The sequence below is a fragment of the Acipenser ruthenus genome, chromosome 5, assembly GCF_902713425.1.
Source record: "Acipenser ruthenus chromosome 5, fAciRut3.2 maternal haplotype, whole genome shotgun sequence".
Classification (NCBI taxonomy): domain Eukaryota; kingdom Metazoa; phylum Chordata; class Actinopteri; order Acipenseriformes; family Acipenseridae; genus Acipenser; species Acipenser ruthenus.
This window is the reverse complement of record NC_081193.1, coordinates 25,605,398-25,628,985: the sequence shown is the minus strand read 5'-3', so window position 1 is coordinate 25,628,985 and position 23,588 is coordinate 25,605,398. Positions and strand designations below refer to the sequence as shown.

The 23,588-nt window shown below is 39.0% G+C and overlaps 1 protein-coding gene across 2 annotated transcripts in view; it reads right to left on the bottom strand.

The window, feature by feature from the left end:
- LOC117402177 (D-aminoacyl-tRNA deacylase 1-like) overlaps nt 1–20,462 on the bottom strand; it is a 39,492-nt gene extending 19,030 nt beyond the window's left edge. The window contains exons 1-4 of one of the 2 annotated variants that reach the window (XM_034003075.3): nt 20,236–20,462; nt 18,714–18,804; nt 18,371–18,606; nt 14,828–14,925 (exon numbers count right to left, since the gene is read on the bottom strand). In XM_034003075.3, the coding sequence (XP_033858966.1) occupies nt 14,828–14,925; nt 18,371–18,606; nt 18,714–18,804; nt 20,236–20,278 (468 nt within the window). In that variant the 5' untranslated portion in view covers nt 20,279–20,462. The remainder of the gene's footprint in view (nt 1–14,827; nt 14,926–18,370; nt 18,607–18,713; nt 18,805–20,235) is intronic. The other variant, XM_034003074.3, reaches the window with a different exon arrangement.
- Nucleotides 20,463–23,588: the final 3,126 nt, after the last annotated feature.

The window sequence follows — 23,588 nt, the reverse complement described above, 5'->3', positions numbered from 1 at the left end:
ATTTAGATTAAATTGTTTTATTGATTAACAAAATAACAAATTATAAACAGAGCACATTGCAATATACTGAACTATATGTATACATAACCAGTTTTAAAGAAAAACAGAAAATGACAATGTAACAGAGTAAAGTGATCCCGTCCTGTAATTCGCCCTCCCAGACGCTAGAGGGCTGTGGCCTAATCCTGGGTGCCTCACACAAACATGACGTGACGAGGGCGGAAGCTCTGTTTTGAACGGACGCCATCTTTGTGTGGGGCAGTGGTTGGTATGTGCACAGCTTCACCTGTGACTGACAGGCGAGTTGAAACACAATCACTAGGATTGGTGTGCCGTTAACACTATGTAACACAATTTTTGTTCCTGGGTAGTAAGTGTTATTTCCTAATTGCTTATGCCTCAAAAGTATAGAAAATGACTATTATTCCCCACAAACTTTGCTTTTGTGACCAGGACAGTGATATTTTGAAATTTACCTATTTCCAATGAGAAAACGGGCGAATTTGTGTCTTTTTGTTCACATAAAGTCAGAAAAAAACAACATATGAATCCAAATTAACATGTATTTGTACTAAAGTAATACAAAAACGACTACAAAAGATTTAGAAGTGAGTAGTTTTTCAAGATTTACGATTATACTGTAAATCACTTTCACAAATCAGCCTCCAAATGTAGTCTCCCATCACCAGAGTCTCAACCAGCTCCACATAGTTTTTGGCCTTGTGATTGCACAGGAAGCCCCGAACCACTGCGACAAAGCTGTTCCAAGCCGCTTTCTCCTTACTAGTGAGCTTCTTGGGGAATTCATTGCACGCCAGGATCTTCTTTATCTGTGGTCCGACGAAGACACCTGCTTTGACCTTTGCCTCAGACAGCTTAGGGAAGAAGTCTTGAAGGTACTTGAAGGCTGCCGACTCCTTATCTAGAGCTCTGACAAATTGTTTCATAAGGCCCAACTTGATGTGCAGTGGTGGCATCAGCACCTTCCGGGGGTCCCAGCCGTACTCATCATACTTCAAGGCGTCCAGCAAGGTCTTGATGCTGTTGTAATCCTCTTTGAGGTGCACCGAGTGAGCCAGGGGAAGAGACGGGTACTTGTTACCATTATGGAGCAGCACGGCTTTGAGGCTCCTGGATGAGCTGTCAGTGAAGGACAGTATAACGAGAACATGATGGGAGACTACATTTGGGGGCTGATTCGTGAAAGTGATTTACAGTATAATCGTAAATCTCGAAAAAATACTCACTTCTAAATCTTTTGTAGTCATTTTTGTATTACTTTAGTATAAATACATGTTAATTTGGATTCATATGTTGTTTTTTTCTGACTTTATGTGAACGAAAAGACACAAATTCGCCAGTTTTCTCATTGGAAATAGGTAAATTTCAAAATATCACTGTCCTGGTCACAAAAGCAAAGTTTGTGGGGAATAATAGCCATTTTCTATACTTTTGAGGCATAAGCAATTAGGAAATAACACTTACTACCCAGGAACCAAAAAAAAAAAAAAAAAATGTTACACGGTGTAATCAGAGGGTGGGGCTGGGCACATAAAAGGGGAACCAACCAGAGAGCTTGAGGTTAGTGTGTGGGGACTGAGAGAGAGAGACGGCAGCAGCAACAGTAGTGTTTATTTGGATATTCACAGTTTGCTTTTGTTCCAGCAGAGGATTAACTGCTTTTATATTCGTGGACTTTTAACAACACCAAGGACTAAAAGGACTGCCTGGGTAAGACCAACCCGAAGGAGAAGGCTTACAGAGCAGGACGTTGGTGTTTGTTTATTTTCTGTTTCTGTATTATTTTTGTTTTGAACTGTGTACTACACACTACGTGAGGTTACTAACTGCTGCAATTGCTGTCTCTATTGTCGAGTCTGTAAATAAATAAATCTTCCACATTGTTGGATAAACTGAACTCTGGAGCAGACGCTGTTGTGTTCACCATCCTGTCACAGACAATTAAAGAAATAAAACAAACAGATAAGCACATAAACTAAATATAATAAGTAAACAAATAAACACCATTATTATAATAACATTTAAATAAATAAATAAATGAAAGTGCCAGTGTCATAACCCTGTCTCTCTGTGGTTCCATATGTCTTAATATCTTTATGATAAAAAAAAAAAAATCTATTTTGTTAACCAGCCTTTACGAGAGTCGCTCATGGGCTGCAATACTACCCAGATGTAGAGCCTTGCTACCCGACCTGAGCCCGATGGGACCCGACAATAAGTGTCGGGTTCGGGTCGGGTGTAGTTTATATATTATAGTTCTGGCTTGGGTCGGGTCGGGTCAGTGTGTTATCAGTGAGTGGATTATGGCGTTTTTAATTTTAAGTGACTAATTTTTTTTCCTCTGTGTGCAAGTGCTTCTTAAAACTCACTTCCTACTTCACAATTTTTGAAAAACATGCACCATAGTTTCTTTGAGAAATTACCTCTCTAATATCATCTCACAAACCCGCTTATTCGTTTTGTGCAGCCTGTCCAATGCTGCGTCGTCAGGCTTTACTAAGTAACCATAGGATATAATTAATTTCCAACGCAACTAACAACCAATAATCATCTCAGCTGATAAACTGACATTTTGTGCAGCCTGTCAAATGCTGCGTGGGCAGTCTTAACGGGATACAGTTCAGTTGCAAAACACCAATGTCACCAAATTTTAACAGTCTCATACAAATGCACAAAAAAAACACCAAGTGCAGCGCCTAATTGATAGCTCTCATCAGTCGACAATTCGTGCCTTTCTTAGATAATGAGACCAACTGTTTTGTACCAGTTAATGACACAAAACGTATTTGTCCTGTACTAGTAAACTATATGCATTAACAGTATTAAAACACTCCACGCCAATTCACCATTAGTCTTCTTTCTTTTTTTCTCGCACTCGTAACATGCTGTCATAGGCAAACATGAAACTCGGTTTATATCATGACCCACTTTATATCATGATGATAATTCATCTGTATAAAATAAGCTGATGGAGTAAAAAACAGGAGAATGTGTAGCAGTGAAAGATTCCATTGCTGGAAAAGGTATGGCTTTCCACTGTTTGGAAAAATTATGACATTGTTATACGACAATACAAATCTTGCAAAATATTACTGAAATATGACAGCAAAAAGAAGGGAAATTCATCTGTGCAGCAGCACACTGAAAAGTGATGTATTCGTCCTGTAGCTGTTTTAAAAGCCATAGTTATGGTGTAATTTTTGTTGTTGAGCGTTAATTTAATAGTTTGATATGATATAGACTTGTCCAAAATGAGTATGCGAATTTGCAAGAAAATCCAATTCAGGCCTTCTCAATCTGGCTTTCCTAAATTTCCCCCTGTAAGTTTAACAGGCTAAGTATTCCTCACTTCTCCAACGTACCTGCTGTGCAGTGAGCTGCTGGCGTTAAAATGGCTGCCACACATCACCCAACTGTGGATGAAGTGAGCCCCTTCCTTTATGTAAAGCGCTTTGAGATCCTTCAGGATGAAAAGCGCTATATAAATGTAAGTAATTATTATTATTATTATTATTATTATTATTATTATTATTATTATTATTATTATTATTATTATTATCTTCTGTGTGGCTATTTATGGTAACAAAGTTTTGAAGAAACCTGTTGTTTTCTTCTAAATGATGCAGTGTTGGATTATTGGGAAACAAGTAAATGAGATATGACTGATTGAGAGTGATTTTGTTCTTTATTTATTCAGGAGCAGAGCATAGTAAGCAGAAACTTCATGTCCCTTGCCAAAAATCTCTGTGGTGGGTTAGTACTTGAACCAAAGACTTTACACAGCATGTGTCTGAGTTGGAACTGTGGCAAATCAAATTGTTGTTTTAATTTTTTTTTGTAATGATTTTATTATATTATTTTCATATAGACACTTGTTCTCTACTATTGATAGATTGTTAAAGCCTAACTGCCCCTCCACATTACCGGCTTCACATCAGCTATGCAATAGTTAGAGTTTTTTAAGTCTAAGATTGACAATATTCATCTACATATTAGTATTTCTTCTCAGACTCCTCTTACACAGTCTCTCAGTCTGTCTGGTTTTGTGGGGTCCTCTCTATCCTGTTTTACACCTCTCACTCTTAATTATCGTACAGATCTGGCCCTTCGTATGAAAGCCACCTGTTGTCTGTTGGATCCTACCCCTCTGTTCTTTTTCAGTCCTGTTTTGAGCTGCTCTGTCCCTTGGTGTTAATTATTATAAATGAGTCCCTGAGTTCTGGTGTGGTCCCGGTTGCTTTTAAAACTGCTGCAGTCACTCCTGTGCCTAAAAAACCTTATATGGTCTTGGATAATCTTAATAATTTTCACCCCATTTCAAATTTGCCCTTTCTAGCCAAACTACTAGAACAAGCTGTCACTAGGCAATTAAACTGGCATCTCACTGCTAACAATCTTTTTGAACCCTTTCAATCTGGCTTTCGGCATCTTCATAGCACTGAGACTGCCTTGGTCAAAGTCACTAATGATCTGTTAATGGCTGCTGACTCAGGTGCATTATCAATTTTAATCCTCTTGGATCTTAGTGCGGCATTTGACACTGTAAATCACGAGATCCTACTTGATAGAGTAGAGTGTTTATTTGGCATCTCTAGCACTGCCCTCAACTGGTTTAGATCATATCTAACAGGACGTCAACAATTTATCTCCCTGGGTGGGTTTAGTTCTGAGGTTGGGCCAGTAACTTCTGGCATCCCGCAAGGCTCTATCCTCGGCCCCCTGTTATTTAGTATTTATATGTTTCCTCTCTGCCACATTTTAAGGCCTTATGGCATACGCTATCATTTTTACGCAGACGACACTCAAATCTATGTTTCATGCCTTTGTTTTCTCCAGGATCGATTACTGTAATGCCCTGCTTGTTGGGGTGTCTAATAGCATCCTCACTAAAATTCAATTTGTCCAAAACTCTGCAGCCAGAATTTTGTCTCGGTCCCGCTCAAGAGATCACATTACTCCTGTCTTGGAGGCCTTGCACTGGCTGCCTATCAGGTTCAGAATTGATTTTAAAATTTTAATGCTGACATATAAGGCTCTTCATGGGCTAGCTCCGACTTATCTGTCAGATCTTTTATCTTTTTACACTCCTGCTCGCAACCTCCGCTCTGCTGATCTCAGACTGCTGTGTGTCCCGCCTGTTCGCCTGCGCTCTATGGGCGACAGGGCCTTCTGTTGCTATGCCCCCAAATTATGGAACTCAATTCCACTAGAGATCAGGGACTCAGCTTCTTTGAGTGTTTTTAAAGCTAATTTAAAGACTTACTTTTTTAGAAAGGCGTTTTTATGATTTTTATGATTGTTTTATTTCCTTGTGCTTTTTATGTATAATCTTTTTATTTATTGTTGTACTATTAATTGTGAAGCGCTCTGAGATGATTGCTTTTAAGGGCGCTATACAAAATATAGTTTATTATTATTATTATTATTATTATTATTATTATTATTATTATAGGCAGCAGTGTGGAGTAGTGGTTAGGGCTCTGGACTCTTGACCGGAGGGTTGTGGGTTCAATCCCCAGTGGGGGACACTGCTGTTGTACCCTTGAGCAAGGGACTTTACCTAGATTGCTCCAGTAAAAGCCCAACTGTATAAATGGGGAATTGTATGTAAAATAATGTGATATCTGTATAATGTGATATAATGTATAATGTGCTATCTTGTAACAATTGTAAGTCGCCCTGGATAAGGGCGTCTGCTAAGAAATAAATAATAATAATAATAATAATAATAATATATATATATATATATATATATATATATATATATATATATATATATATATATATATATATATATATATATATATATCCCTTAAAATATGAATGTCCTTGCGATACCAGTCGTTCCATAAAAAGGGGGAATTACTAATACACAATTTAGGATTTATTCAGATCCCTGCTGAATCAATTAAATAAGGGTTGTAAGGCTGTTGAGAGTATGATAAGATTGGATGGGTTTTGGCCCAATGGAGATAATTTACTGGTAACAGAGCAAAGGAGGGGGAGTGGTCCACTGTGCTATATGTCTTAAGACAAATACATAGTGATATAATATTAATTTAGGAATTCCCAACCCTCCTCCATCCACAGGCCTTTGTAATTTTCTCAATTTTCTCCCATTCCATAGAAACTGGTTACACAGTCGATCAATTAAATTGATAAAGTTTTTGTTTGGGATCTTAATAGGGAGAATGTGCAATAAAGAGTTTAATTTGAGTAAACTGTTCATATTCATTTTTCCCCAGAGAGACAAAAACAAAGAAGACCATCTAGTAAAATCAATATTGCATAAAACTAATTTATCTAATTCGGGTGGAATTGTAAGGCCCAGGTAATATATAACTATCTTTGGCCACTGAAATGAGCATGCCCAGAGATTTGGGACAGAAGGATGTTAGGGGGAGTAGCATGAACTTTGCCCAATTGATTTTGTATCCTGAGAATTTGGAGAATGCATTCACCACTTAGGGTTGGAATAGAGTTCTCAGGGTCGGACACAAACAACAGGATATCGTTGGCATAGAGCAGAAGCTAATGTGTTGAAACTCCCACCTGAAGCCCTGGGAAAGAGGGGTCAATGCGAAAAGCAGCAGCAAGTGGTTCCAATGCTAGAGCAAATAGTAAGGGTAAAACAGGGCATCCCTGTCTGATGCCCCTTCTCAGGTTAAACTGCTGGGACATTAAGCCATTAAAACTGCTGCTGTTGCGTGTTGATATATCAATTGCACCTAGCGAATAAAATTATGACCAATACAAAATAATTGCAATGTAAAGAATAAATACTCCCAATCCACCCTGTCAAAGGCCTTCTCTGCATAATGAGATAGTAGCCATCGGAGAGTCAGCTTTTTGTGCAGCCCACATAATAACAAATCAGACTCCTAATATTGGCAGATGAGTATCGGCCTCTAATAAACCCCACTTGGTCAGGGTGAATCAGTTTTGTCATGATTTTGTCCAGACAGCAAGAGAGAATTTTGATAACATTTTCCCATCATTATTAATCAGACTGATGGGTCTGTAGCTTGAGCACTAACACAGCTCCTTGCCTTTTTTAAGTATAAGTGAAATAAGCCCTCGAGACAGGGTGGTTGGTAAGGAGTTGTTTGCAAGTGATTCTGTGAACATGTTTAATAGCAGGGGAGCCAATTCAGTGACGTAACTTTTATAGAATTCCCCTGTGAAGCCATCTAGACCTGGGGCCGTGTTCGAGGGTAAACCCTTTATTGCCTCCATTACCTCCTCCAATGTTATTGGGGCATCCAAGGAGTCTCTGTCTTGGTCATCTAGTCCAGACAGGCCCAACTTGTCAAAGATAGAATCTTACATTTCTTTGCTGATGCCTCAGAGAAATACAATATATGAAAGTACAAAATACCCTAAAAGTTGGTTTATTTTGCATGACTCACAAAATTTCCCTCTCAAGCCCTCACCGCTGGTATGATTGTTGCTGCCTCTCGTTGTTTTAAATAGTGAGCTAATAATCGCCCTGCCTTATGTCCCTCTTCAGAATACTTTTGTTTAACCTTAAATAAGGCAAATTTTGCTTTTTTTTTTGTAAGGAGACAATTATATTCATATTTGATCTTTATCAATTCTCTTAAATTGGCTGCAGACATACTCTGTTTGAAGGCCTTTTCTGTAGTTTGAAGTTCCTTTTTGACTGTCAATTGTTTAGCTGCAGCAGCTTTTTTCTTTTGTGAAGAGTACTGAATAATAAAGCAGTGTGGCAGTGTGAAACGGGAGTGTGGAATGGGGTGGCAGGAAGGGGGTTAAATTCCTCCCTGCAAAAACATGTGGGAATGTGGCTGGAGCTGAAAATGTAACAAATGATTAATTAGGTATATAAACAGGGTGATCACAGGTGTTAGTTTAGAATAGTGATGGTGAAGGTGCTGTGCGGTGTGCTTTGTTGTTTTTGAGTTGTCGTGATATGTAAATAAATGCAGGTGAGCATGTGAACTGCAGCATTCAGGTCTCTGAGTCTCATTGCCGACGCTACCCAATCACACCCTCAGAAAAGCATTCATGGCTTCCCAAATTACCTTCACAGAAGAGGAAGAAGACACAACTAGTATCTATATAGAGAGCAATTTGGGCTCTAAAGTCATCTTTGAATTCTTCCTCTTATAAAAGACTAGAGTTAAACCTCCATCTTGGGGATTTGTTCATTTTTATTAAATACAAGCAGTTGGAGGGATATACATGCGTGGTCTGACATAGCAATATTGCCAATTGCGCAAGATACAGTGGAATTAAAAATGCATTTTAGAGGATGCATTATGAGGAGAAGAGAAGAATGTGTAGTGTCTTTCCTTGGGATTTTGCAGGTGCCAAATATCTACTAAGCCCAGACCATCACACACGCCCTTCAAACTCTCACTGACAGGTGCACGGCCTGTGAAAGGAGAACTGCGGTCTAAAACTGGATCCATTATCTGATTCAAATCTCCCTCTGCTACCAATGGATACTGACCCATTTCATTTAGTTTATTTTCCACATCCTTAAAAAAGTCTGGTTCGTCACCATTTGGAGCATTGACATTAGCTAGGATAACCACCTGGCCCTGTATCTCAGCCAGTATTATTACAAATCTACCCATTTGATCCCTTGTTTCTTTAACAAGCTTGAATTGTACTTTTTTGTTGACTAAAATGGCAACCCCCCTGCTCTTGCTGGTACCCACAAAAACTGTCTGTCTCTGCCCCTTTAGACACTGAATGCCCCTCTCAGTGGAGTCATACACACACAAACAAAAAAACTATCACGAATTGAACGCCAGTCCCTCCTGTATGCAATGGTATGTGTGGCCCTGCAAGTCATCAAAACAAAGTGCTTTTTTTATCGTGTTTTTTTTTTTAATTAAAATTTAGTCGTTGCCAATTATTTTTATTATTTTCTCCCAATTTGGAATGGCCAATTATTTATTACAGTCGGCTCACCGCTACCACCCCTGCGCTGACTCGGGAGGGCGAAGACGAACACACGTTGTCCTCCGAAGCGTGTGCCGTCAAGCCGACCGCTTTTTTTTCACACTGCAGACTCACCATGCAGCCACCCAAGAGCTACAGCGTCGGAGGACAACGCAGCTCTCGGGCAGCTACAGGCAAGCCCGCAGGCGCCCGGCCAGATTACAGGGGTCGCTGGTGCGCGGTGAGCCGAGGACACCCTGACCGACCTAACCCTCCCTCCCCCCGGGCGACACTCGGCCAATTGTGCGCCGCCCCTTGGGAGCTCCCGTTTTATCATGTTTAAACAATTGTGGTCCTAGAAGCTCATTTCAGTATGATCGTGTTAACACAATCCCGGTCCTTAAAGGGTTAAGACTGGATAACACCACATTTGTCTTAATAGGGTGGTTTAAGCCTTTAACATTCCATGAGGCAATACCTAATCCGTTAGAGGCTTGCCTATTTTATCAGAGAGAAAACGTAAGCAGACATCTGGAAACTGTCTACATGCAATATACTAACGACAACTGGCACAAAAAAAGATCGGAAAATAACTAAAAAATAAAACTTTAAGATCCATGATTCTCCTAGTGGGATCCATCACTCAAACCGTGCCCCCACATGGACCGGTGAGCTCTGTCCATTTCTAGCTTCCTCCTCCAAACCCAGAGTTTTTCTTAAGAAATGAATCCTGTCCCCAGCCTCGATCCCCTCAGGAGATTATTGCGGCAATTTCTGTTTTCAGTGTCGTCCAGCTTACTGCTAAGGGTCTCCAATTCAGACTGGGAGGCAGGGGGATCAACCTTCATTTCTTCCTGAGACTCCTCCAGGGCCTCAACCCTGTTTTCAACCCCTTGCTGTTTTCAACCCTTTGCACTCATGTCATTATGTCAGAAAGTTCCCCCTCTAAAGCTTTAATAGCTTTTAGGTGCATAGATCATCTGAGATATTTTTCACTACTGCATAGATTATTATTATTATTATTATTATTATTATTATTATTAATTAGTAATTTATCAGATGCCTTTATCCAAAGCAACTTACAGAGACTAGGGAGTGAACTATGCATCACCAACTGCTGCAGAGTCACTTACAATAGAACCTCAGTTTTATGTTTCATCTCAAGGATGGAGCACAAGGAGGTTAAGTGACTTGCATATGTGACTGGAATCAGAATCAGAAAAATGCAGCCAAATCTATTCCATAACTAAGAAAAAGGAGACTGGTGCTCTTACTGCACTACTTTGTTTATCCCGTTTAAAATCCTGCATACTCTGCACTTCAATCCAAAACCCTTGTAACACTGGCAAGAAATATGGAAATCCATAAAGGGCCCGTTTCACAGAGTTTTAACTCGGTTACTTAAAGATGTTTGGTAGCACTTTAAAACTGTGACACTGTAGTAACATGATAATAACACGGTAATTCCATATGGCGTTTGCTTTTACATGGTAACTACTGGTCAAATAAGTATGGAATTACATAGGAAGAGCCCTAGCAGCTCAAAAGGTTTCCGTGTAATTATACAGTAGTTAGCATGTATCAGTAAAGCCACTTTCACACACAAATGCCGCTACTGAGCCGTCTCAGAGACGTTTAAAAAAATTATTTAAAATACCCGTTCACATAGCACGAAACAGTGCAATCTTTGTTGGTACAATACCATGACAACCTTGACTTTCAATCCATGCCCACTATAGCGCTTCAGTGCCGGCGTAGCCTTTCACACAGGAGTTAAGACGGTTCAGTGCTCGCGAGATGGATCAGTGATGGCATAAAATATGACGGCTCTGTGACAGTACAGGTAATTTTCACAGACCAAAATGGCGCATCAGTGCTGGTTCTGAGCCGTCATAACTCGTCTGTGTGAAAGGGGTATAAGAGCAAGAACATGTTATTACATAGTTATTAATATACAATTAAATGGCTAATTAAGTCCTGTTATCTAAAGTGATACCAAATGTTTGATATTCATGACACGTTTCTAGACTGCTATTAGATTAATTAACAACAGTATACAGAATACAGCTGGCCATTTACACACATTTTAAATGTGATTTTACTCCTTACTTCAAAATACTACTGTGCCAAGTCCATCCCATTCAAACAATGGCCCCATCATTTTAATTGTCCTCACTGCAAGAAATACCAAGCCACAAGCTGGAGTAAATAGACCTACAATCACTAAACTCTTTCTAAAGTTCTGGAGCCATCGTTCAAAAGGTTTTCTGCAGCATAGCTAAAGTACTAAGAGGATATCTATGATCTGCCGGCCCATTGTTAGTAATCTACTTACTGTATTATCCAATCATCTTATTTCAGTTTTACAATGCTAGGTGTCCACTATGCAACAAAGAAGGCATTCTGTGTCTCGAACAGATTGCCCAGGCCATCAATGACACTGACATTCTTCCAGTGTCACTACAATGCCTTATCACTCAATTCAAATGTACAAGATTTTAAAAAGGCACCCATGACGCTTTTTTTAAGCTTTAGCAAACTTGACTGCAATGTATCACTGAATGACCGCCTGATTAAAAGGTAGGGACCTTTGATTCAAGAAAATACATTAATAAGAGAGGTGTAGCTGTTTGTCATAAATGTCAAGCCACCCACACCAACACTGTTTCCATACCAACCTGGGTTAAGATGTTAAAGCATCTATTCAACACAATAGGTACAATTAGGCCATTTAGAAAGTGTCTCAAACTGAATGCAATTGTTAATATAACAAATGCCAGTCTACATTTTGTTAATGAAGGAAACATTCATTTACATGGAATATGGCATATCTTAGTACCTGGGGTTGCGCTCAGGAAAGCTAAAATTAAGGTAAAGATGGCACTGGCAGCTATTGTGAAAACACACAATCAACTGATCCTTGTAATGTGATCAGAACCTATGGCAAAAACTGTGATATGAAATCTCTATAAATACACTAATTATTATACTGTATAATCCATACAGGTTTAATTAATATGAGCATGCACCACATATTTTCTATTTTTTATTTATTTTTTATTTTTTGCATTTAAAATATTACTTAAAGCAAATGAATAAACCAAACCGGATATGTTCTATTGTTTCATTGTCTTGTTTTGCTTCCTGTGTTAAGCGTTATGATGCTTGGGGTCAGGTGTTATGCTACTGCGGGTAAAACGCAAAGGACTCAATTAAATTGATCTAAATTATCAATTTAAAAAGGTATTTTACCAGCCTTTAAGGGCATTAGATACTGTAAATACACAAAAGAAACTCAAAAGGCACAGTTTTCTAAAATTACGCTTGTTATAATAGTAAACTGTTCAGATCAACTGAATAGACCAATTTTAAGAACTTTTATTTTTTAATTGTTTTGGTTTATTTACCCAGGAGATTTACCCACTGAGACCAAGGCCTCGTTAACAGGGGGGTCCTGTTACATGTATATAACCATCCAGAACTTCAAAAACACTCAATTAAAAAATGATGAGTACAATCAGTGTTACGGTAGGATAAATGGTCATCTTCTGTCAAACAGCACACGGGACAAGAGGGAAAGCGATGACCCTAATGACAGGTAACTAAGGGTTTTTAAAGCCTGGGTGAGGTGGTAATTGAGTACAAGGGTTACTTTGAGACATACATAAGAAACCAGCCTGGCCAGCTGAAGCCTCTGCTGCTGTTTCTGGAAAAATGTCTAGAACTTCAAACTCCTGTCGAGGAGCATCCTGCCAGACTGCAACATTTTGTGAGGAGGCTTCACTTTACACCCCAGTGCCAATATTCAAAACAGCATGCAGAGAGCTAACCTCCCGTCTATAAGAATTGTACAGTTTGAAAAACTTATTTCAGGTGCCAACAGGGAGGTTCCATATCTAGTTAAGCAAATAGACGTAGACCATGGATCATGGGTTACTGGCAAAATAAAGAATGGTCTGATGAACCCATTTCAGGTTATTTAAAGTGATGGTCGTGTTGCACATACATCTGGAGAAGCTCAGTAAAGGTTATGAACTGCTATGCGTGGTGTGAAGTGTAAAAGGCATAGTTGGCTCTGTCGGCTCTATCCATTGATTGATCCATTGAGTGAATGCTTAGTCCCAGGTGGCGATTCTGGACAATGCTGTTTAGATAGGCACTAGATGTGAGCTTCCCTGCAAATCTCTGCCAGTTCACCTCAATCCTAACCTGACTCACCACCACACGTATTTTTACCTCATTCCACTAAACCAGATTCAAACACAACCCTAAAGATGGAAACAGTAACAGTGGGTACACAAAGTGGGTGATAAAGAAAATTTGTAAGGTACAGTAAGTTAAATATCAGATTTTAAAAAATGCTCACAGAAATGTAGAGGTGAATAGCTCACCTAATGTGATTTCAGGCAAGGTAGTCCAAAATTAGTGCTGATCAGGGGCCGTGAAATTGGACGATAATGTTTGGTATCTAGGTGTATGTATGGATCATGTTTAAAGAGCAGACTTTTTTTTTTTTTTTTTTTTACAGACTTTGACCTTAAATATTGCAGTTGATGATATAGTATGCCTGCCTCCAAGGACATAAAGCATACTCACTTATGTTACATTAGGAAATAATAACAGTTGCACCTATCAGCCTTTTAAATGTATTACAGTGAAAGCAGATAGAGATCCCTTCATAATGTACACTGGCACAGTGTGCAGTTCAGACTTAAACAAAGTAAACACACCTCTAAGTTCAAGCCTTTCAACTCTGAAGAAGAATGACTGATTTGAAATCACACATTACTGTACACAGCAAGGTCTACTTAACTGATCTAAACCACAGCACTCCTAAATACCTGTGCTCAGTGTTTTTGATTTACATAACCTTGTCAAACAAAGAGAAAGAAAGGGTATTATCTTTGTAAAATCTTTGATGTTAGGAGAAATATAATGATACACAAAAGTGTCAGATCTCTGATCTGGGGGGTCACAGACTATTCAGAACAGTTCTATTCAGAACAGCAATTTGGCTAATTGTTAAAAGTGGGACTCAAACCTGGTAGCATGTTGGGGCAGCTGATTGTTTCATTCAATTGAATATTTTTATATATTTTGGTTACTTTTACTTGTTAACTGATCATTTTATCATTTGTATGAAAAATTAATACAGAAAATTGTGAAATAACAATAAAAAATATAAAGGTAAAAATATAAGACTAATTTATTGACAGCCTCCTGTCTTGTTTTTTACTCAAGCTAATATTTCCTAAAACAAGTAATTTCATTACATAAGATTTGTAGCCATAGTAAATGCTGTCCATTCTGCTGCAATAACTTTGGCTTTAGTGCTCTTTCAAGTGTTGCGCTACTGCCACCTAGTGAGCTACTCTACTTTGACACTTACTTCAGTGCAGACAGCTCTACTTCAGTACTACTCAGGCAACCCTACCGTATGGACCTCTGTAAGCTGCTCATTTTAATACAGTCCTTAGTGTTCTGTTGTAATTAAGTGCATCAATGTACATGTGTGTACAAAGGACTGTATGTGTGCATGCTTGCATGCTCGTTTTGTTTTTAAACCGTTAACATTATAATTAATTGTACTGAATAATTTTCAATACAAAAGGGAATGTTGCTTGGCTCCCTATCTTCCTCATTCAAAACACAGGAAGACTGCAGTTAGTCAAAAGAACAGTATTTATACTTCAGTACTGTTTTTAATGTTTTTAATGCATGAGCAAACTAAGAATAAACACGGCACGGTTTTCACTTTTTAACCTGTGTGTCAAAAATGATGTAAACTGGTATCAGTATCATTATATATATTATATATATATATATATATATATAGTTACATCTGTATTTAAATCAGAGGTTTGTACTGACTCCCACCCCATCCCATAAATACCTGCTTTAGATCAGCGGGTCCAGTTGGCGATTCTAACTCTATAGTAACAGGTCCATCGTTCTGAATATGTACTTGCATATAGGCGCCAAACTTCCCATCTGAGGAACATAATAAAAACGTAATAAAGATTAATATAGCATTATTGACAATACTTCAAAATCTGTACAGCACAGATCCACTGACACAGGAGGGAACTGGCATATTCCAACATGAGCTTCAGTAAATGAAACCGGTCGGTTTGATGCCTCTTCGAGCTTCACCATGAGATGTGAAACCAGCCAGTGAAAGACCCCAAACATGTTCTAACACTCAAATGTATGCACGGCTTGTCAATTTTTACTATAACGCAGGAGATGAAGCCCAGCTCTCCAGTGATTAAACTTTTTTGCTGGATGTTTCACAAGTCGGGCAAAAAAAAAAAAAAATTGTAACGTAAAGTGGAATGCAGCCTCATCAGTTTTCAGAGCTCACTAAAGAGACTAATTAATGAACCACCCTATCAGTCAGTCCAGCATATGCATTTGGTACGTTTTCCCTTGTGATGTAACCTATTTTCATGAGAGCACATACTTCATTGACAAAGAGCTCCTGTGAAGACACCAATGATTATCAGCTTGAAATTAAGCGCTTTTTTGATGACCTTGGTGCAGCAAAGTGTTATCTTGGTGTTGTATATGAACTGAATCAATTTAGAGTGCTGTTTTTGTTTGGTTTTTAATTGCAAATTCTAAAATCCTGGTTTCTCAGAAGAGGTCAGCTGTGAGTGCTCAATAGCCAATAGTGCTTTAAAATATGATTAACATTGTGCAAGTTACTCCTAAATGCATCCCTTACCTGCTACTACTTTTTGAAAACTGAAAAAAAAATACAATTTTTTTTTTTTAAATCACTGGTAATTGAATTTTTACACATTTTGCTGGGTATTTTGGTGCAATGCAAGGAAGACTAAAAAAAAAAAGAGTTTTGTTTGCGGTTAATGATCACCTTCTGCGCTACAGATAAGGTTTTGGGTCTGGGAGTAACTTACCCTCTAATTTTAACACAGTGAGTAAAATGTATGCACAAGGAATTAAAATAACATTATCTTGAAGTCATGAGTAATCTCAATAAATACTGTACAATCTTTAATGGTAGGCATTAAAAAAGATTTTAACTGCAGTGTTACTTTGAACTACTGTACAACCACATATGTGTTCTATAATATTCTTTATCGGCTTTAGCGAATTTCTTTCGAGCTATCACACTGACTCTGCAAATTAATTATGTTACTTACATTTTAACATTAAATTCTTAAAGTCAGTGAACATGTTAAAACTTCAATATAGGGGGCTCCCAAGTGGCGCATCCAGTAAAGGCGCTCCATGTGGAGTGCAGGATGCGCTCTATAGCCTGGACGTCGCCGGTTCGAGTCCAGGCTATTCCACAGCCGACCGTGGACGGGAGCTTCCAGGGGGTGGCGCACAATTGGCCGAGCGCCGCCCGGGGGGAGGGAGGGTTAGGTTGGCCAGGGTGTCCTCGGCTCACCACACACCAGCGACCCCTGCATCCTGCAGGCTTCCCTGTAAGCTGCCTGAGAGCTGCGTTGTCCTCCGACGCTGTAGCTCTTGGGTGGCTACATGGTGAGTCCGCAGTGTGAAAAAAAGCAGTCGGCTGACGACACACGCTTCGGAGGACAGCGTGTGCTCGTCTTCGCCCTCCCGAGTCAGCGCAGGGGTGGTAGCGGTGAGCTGAGCCTAAAAATAATTGGCCATTTCCAAATTGGGGAGAAAATAATAAATAATTGGCAATGACTAAATTAAAAAAAAAACACTTCAATATAAAGCCATACAGATAAATACAACAAGGAAATGCATTAATACGTTATAAAAGTTTGTTTAGTATCTTTTTTTAGCGGTAGCTTCCGACGATGGTTCCAGTTGGATTTGTAGCTGGACTGGGGTGTTTACGCTTCAACCTGTGTAGCTTCGATTTTTTCATATTCTTACTGTGATTGGCTGCAAAGACAACAGGGCTAGCCAGAGATTGGATAATGTTTGTTGGGTTGATTTTTCTTGTGTACAGTTTCCAAAATTGCTATGTGTATTTGTACAGATTTCAGATTTTTTAATGCGGAAAAACATCAGGTACGCAGCTTCTCTGGACCGCAGATCACAATGGAGTTTTCTGATCTGTAAAGGATCGTTTCTATGCAACTGAAATCACCCTTGCTGCAGCATTCCTCTGCTTATGATATCTTTGTAATGTTATTATTTAAAGTAAAAAAAATGTACTGCAGTTGCACAACATCTTTTTGACAACATGACAATACAACTAAGCAATCCTTTGTTGCAAAGTGTGTAAAGCAAGTAACAGAATGCTCCTGATAGAGGCTGCCATGTTGGGCTAAGGATTTTGTAAACAGGAATTACCACTTTCACCTCTTTGTGTGCTACTGTTTCAAACACATGTTAATGCAAGAAAGGCGATAGTGCCCATTTGCTTCTTCATATCGTCCTGATTATCAGAGATTCAGTGCCCATTAGCCTCTTCATATCTCCCTGATTATCAGAGATTCAGGTTTGCTGTTTTATTATTATTATTATTATTATTATTATTATTATTATTATTATTATTATTATTATTATTTATTTATTTATTAGCAGACGCCCTTATCCAGGGCGACTTACAATTGTTACAAGAGATCACATTATTTTTACATACTGGAGCAATCTAGGTAAAGTACCTTGCTCAAGGGTACAGCAGCAGTGTCCCCCCTCCTGGGATTGAACCCAGAGCCTCCGGTCAAGAGTCCAGAGCCCTAACCACTACTCCACACTGCTGGTACAGAACATTTTAGCATGTTCTGTACCCCAAAATGCAGTTTCATCCTATTTGCAGGTTGTCCCCATTAAATCAGGAATCGATGTAGTGCAAGTTGATACCTCACACCGTGCCCTTTAATCCCACTGTCACGAATGCATAATGTTTAATTCATTACTCATGAGCTGGATCAGGAGTGGGCAATTCCGGTCTTGGAGGGCCGGTGTCCCTCCTGGCTTTTGTTCCAACTTTGCCCTAAATTACTTAATTGGACCAATTATTACCAATTATTGGACTAATTAAGTCATTTAGAGCACAAAAGCCATGAGGGACACCGGCCCTCCAGGACCGGAATTGCCCACCCCTGAGCTAGATTCAGGTTTTGTAGGTGATTACAGCTGAAATTACTAGCAAGCTAGAACACCAAAATTAGCTATTGCCTAATATGAGTAACAGCCAGTGTTGTGCGATACACTGCCATCATGGGTTCTGTCCTTTTCCCGTCAGTGAGGTGAGATGGGGTAAAAGCTCAAAGACCACGAATGCAGATGAGCCCGGCTATTTTATTATTATTATTATTATTTATTTCTTAGCAGACGCCCTTATCCAGGGCGACTTACAATCGTAAGCAAATACATTTTGCATTGTGGTTAAGACGCTCGCTTGTGGTGCGTGGGGTTGCCGGGTCACCCCCCAGCTTCCTCCCTGTTTTTTTTTTAAGAAAGTGAAAATATACTTCCTTACCTTTAATCACTTCTGGCTTGTAAGTCTTCCTCATGTGCTCAAGGAAGTCGTTGTAGAATGGCTCGGACTGTTCTGTTGGCATGGCGGCATGATAGTCAGGTTTGTTTCCCTTCAGGATGCACTGCAGGGTGAACTGGCTCACACAAAGCACTTCGTACTGTTTATCCATCACACTTTTACACCAGTGCTTTCCATTCTCATCGTCAAACAAACGCAGGTTCAAAATCTTTCGAACTCTAACAGAGGAAAAAAAAAGAAGAATCAGGTGAACACAGTAAAATAATGGCGTACTACTGCTGCAGAATAGCAAGAACGATGAATGCAAACGAATATGTATACTTACAAGTATTCAATATCCTTTTGGGTGTCCTCCACAGAAATCCCTAATAACACACAAATCCCTTTTCCAATTGAACTTATCTGTTCCTCTCCCACTATTAAACATTAAAAAAAAATAACACACATTAGACAACATACAACATGCAACACAACAGACCATTTGGTCAATCGACCGGTGCCAATTTATTAAATTCTGTCACTGTCTTTCTCCTGCTGGGTTCACCTTTGGTCATCATCAACAACCCAGTTATACATTTCTACTTAGCCAAGTGCTGGAAATGTGCATAATTAAAACTGTGCAACCTTTTTAGGTGTCACTATATTGTACTATAATCTCATCGCCTCCATTGACTTTATTTAATATTTAGCAAGATCACTTTAGTCGGTGCTCTGTCCCTGTGAATATGTATTTGGGTGAGTGCAGTAGTGACGTAAAATAACATAAATTATTATTTGTTTATTTAGCAGACACCTTTATCCAAGGCAACTTACAGAGACTAGGGTATGTGAACTATGCATCAGCTGCAGAGTCACTTACAATTACGTCTCACCCGAAAGACGGAGCACTAGGAGGTTAAGTGACTTGCTCAGGGTCACACAATGAGTCAGTGGCTGAGGTGGGATTTGAACCGGGGACCTCCTGGTTACAAGCCCTTTTCTTTAACCACTGGACCACACAGCCTCCTCAATTAAAAGAAAATCATTCCAATGACAGATTATTTGTCTTTATTAAGCATTGTGCTTAATATGTTCGTGTAATAATTCACTTACATGTTGTTGTTTTTTTTAAAAATATATTAAAATGAATGGGTTATTACGTTTTTAATAATCATAATGCAATGTAATGCATTTTTTATAGACATGTAAAACTGATTTCTACATTACAGGATGGAACAGTTACACACATTTTCACAAATATTGCAGATTTATTTACAGTATATATTGGTAGCTTTACATCGTTAAAACTCTAGGGAGACACCTATACCTGCTCATCTGATGTTAATGTACTTAAATTAAAAAGCCACAAGACGTTAACAAAGCACCACACTGTAAAATTATTTTCAGGGGAATCTTTTGCGATTTATATTGGCATACCACTTCAAATGATGAATTGACGTATGTGGAGTTCAATTTGTATCCAACAAGTAGCGTCAATTTACCCACCCTCAGGAAGACTGAAATGAAGCACCCGGCTTGTCTGACAGCTCTCTAGACACTACTGCAGCTACACCGCTAGTATTGCGTGACTGAAAATTCTCCCTGTTGTTTTATTTGTTACCATATTTAGCTGAACTCTTCCACGAGTTGCTAAATTGTCAAAAATTAGGATAAGAATTCGCTAAACGACTAAAGTGTATTTCGATCAATTATCAATATAAAAGCTAGAAGCATGTTCTACTGTGGTCTGTGCAAATCCACATTGCATAATAAAATCCATGCATGGCCTTCCGTTCTCTCTCACACAAATAATTCAGGAAGGTAATTTTTTAAAAACCTCTAGATACATTAAAATGATTTGCACTAACCTGTCACGCTGGCTTTGGCAACCCTCTGAATAATTACTTTCATGTTTTGTTTTGTTTTTTTCTGTGTATGTGTTTGTTTTGGTTTTGTTTCTGAATAGAGTTGCTCAAATGCAGTCTCCACCTCCACAGCCAGGCACACGCAGAATCAAGCTAAAGCAGTGTGTTGAGCGCCCCCTAGCAGCAAGCTGCAGGTACTGTAGCTTTACAGTCAGCACCCAACATGGTATAGCTGCGGACTGCAGGCTCTTCCAGCGTACCTCACCGAGGGCACCTCAAACATACCCCTGCGTGCGCAGCTTCTAATTACGTCATAATGAAGCCGAGCTCGAGGGTAGCTCATCTAGCACCACGATCACATAACAATTTCATACACAAAGAAGTCACGCATCAAGAAAAGGGACAAATAATTGTAGGGATAATTTCAGTGAATATTGTATATAAACACACATATAGACAATAAGCATTTTTATGCAGGTGGTGTACACACAGAGATGGATGGATACATGCACAACACTGATCTCCAAGGACCAGGAACAGATATCTTTATATTTTCAACTCCTGAGAAAAAGGTTAAATTAGTTCTGTAAAGAAATGTATTCAATTAAATCATTAAGAGCAAAAATGTAATAAAAAAGAACGACCACCTGGCCAATGAGGATTGAAATAGTAAACCCCAGGTATAAATCAGTGCAGAAAATACTCATAAAATTGTATACACTATATTTATCTTCCAATGATCCTCTGAAGAATAGGATCCGTTCTTATATCAATGCACCAGACCACGGGCTCCCCACAAGCTTTACTTGACAGGTATGATTTAATTAAAAGTGGAAAACTTTATTGAACACACTGTATATACATATTGGGGAAAAAAGACCACAAATATTTCCACACAGAATCCAGGGTGTTGCACTTCAGCATAACAGCCCCTCAAAATTCCATGCTGTCAATCTCCCACAAACATGCATTTTATGTGAACACAGTTTTTTGTTTTGTTTTGTTTTGTAAACTGTAAGGTATCAATCACAACTCTAAACTACTTACCAAGAGATTCCCCTCATCATGTGATCGAGCTGTACCGACAGAAGGATGACCTAATTAGAAGCTGCGCACGCTGGTGTATGATGCGTGAGCCAGGTACCCTTGATGAGGTACGCTAGATGAGCCTGCAGTCCGCAGCTATACCCCATTTTCTCAGCACCTGCAGAACCTACACATATTTAACTATACTGTACATCGAATTTTTGAAGTTGATAACGCTTGGTCCATATGATTATACAATTGTTGTATTTCTCGACAAGTCGGGCATCATAGTTTGTATCTCCTTGCATTTCACTTTCCAAATATTACTGATTGTAAATATTAAAGAGTCATTATAAAATAAAAAAGTATGTTTTTACTTCTCAAAAGGACACAACGCTGTCAATTCACTCCCTGTGTAACAGATAGTAGGATCCCACCTGACACCACCAAAGTCCTGTGTGCATTAAAGGGAGTTTAATTGCACAGGGATCGAATTTCCAGTGTGGTGGCTGACTAACTGTGCTTCTCCATATGGAAAATGAAACTACCTACTGTTAGTATGGAAAAAATAATTATGGACTTGTCTACTTGTTAGGCTATTGAGAGGTAAGGGAATGTTTTTAAGCATTGGTTACTTATAAGGTTCCGATTTTGTCACGGAAGTCACGGAAATCGTGAATTTGAAAAAAAGTCTGTTAAATCTTGGAAATTGAAAATATGCAGTATGTGTCGCACTGAAAATACAAATCTGCGAGTATCTGTAAATTGTTTGGTTGTGTATGCACGCAGCATTTGCGTGTAGCTATGTAGGTCAGCGAATGAAATAACTGAGCGAGCAAGCATGTAAATGGGGGACAGCTAAAATAAAAAAAAAATGTGAGTGAGCTGTTTTCTGTTAAGAGAGAAGAACAATTAATCGGGGAACAGAAATTTACCAACTTACAAAGGCTTTCTTTACAACATGCTGTTTGTTTCAGAATCGTGGAAAACCCTATTAAAGCCTGGTTCAGATAGCACGTCTACTGCAGATGAATGCGATACATTTTGCTGTACAGGACGCAGCTGTTGTTCATACTGTAGGGTACACGGGGAAAGGCAGCTGGTAGGTGATGTAATCACACACAAAGACATTGCAACGGAGCCGGCTCTTTTGCACAGCGGTATCGGTGCTATGCTTAGTGCGAGAAGTCCCGGATTTGCGCCCGCCCTCTGCCTGTGTGTGGATTGCCTCGCCCTGTATTATGCGCCTGCCAGTGTTAAACGAGAACGCTACAATACTGTAAATAAAGTCTATATTCGCGAAATTGGATACATATACATTTAAGTAGATGTCATTGATACATTCGTCCCCTCAACCAACAGAGAACTGAAAGGGAGAATTTCAAACAGAGATGCAGGTATGTGACAGTGAGAGATATTTTAGGTATTTAGGTATGGCACTGACTAGAGGGGAGGCATGTCTTGATTTAGTCTTTTCAAATAACTAAAACAGAGGTCAGAACCATTGGCAAACTCAGACCACAACATGGTCTCATTTGAAGTGCTTTTTAAAACCCTAAACGTAATGACTAAAGCTAAGGTTTACAATTTTAGGAAGGCAAACTACGAAGGTATGAAACAGAGACTAACAGAAGTAGATTGGAGTAAAATAGAGAAAACATCCATGGAAAAAGGATGGCTGTTTTTTTTTAAAAATGCAGTACTAGAGGCACAAAACAATTACATCCCAAAAGCAGACAAATCTAAATCTAAAACAAAATTGCCAAATGGTTTAATAGATCAATTAAAAATATATATTCACAGAAAAAAGGCGCTTTACAGAGCGTTTAAAAGGGACCAAGAATAAAGTACACAGAAAAAGTTCTTAGAACAGTAAACACAAGTTTTTACAAAGGAGGATACGGGCAACATGCCCCACATGTCGACCTGTTCCTATCCAATTTTAAATAACTTTAGCATAACAGAGGCAGAAGTGTTAAAGGGACTAGGAGTTCTTAAAATAAACAAATCCCCTGGGCCGGATGAGATCCTCCCAATAGTACTCAAAGAAATGAAAGAAGTTATTTACAAACCGCTAACCAAGATCATGCAACAGTCTCTTGACACAGGGGTTGTACCAACAGACTGGAGAATTACAAGCGTAATACCGATCCACAAAACCGAACCAGGTAACTACAGACCAATAAGCCTGACTTCTATTATATGTAAACTTATGGAAACTATAATAAGATCCAAAATGGAAAATTACCTATATGGTAACAGTATCCTGGGAGACAGTCAGCATGGTTTTAGGAAAGGGAGATCGTGTTTAACTAACCTGCTTGACTTTT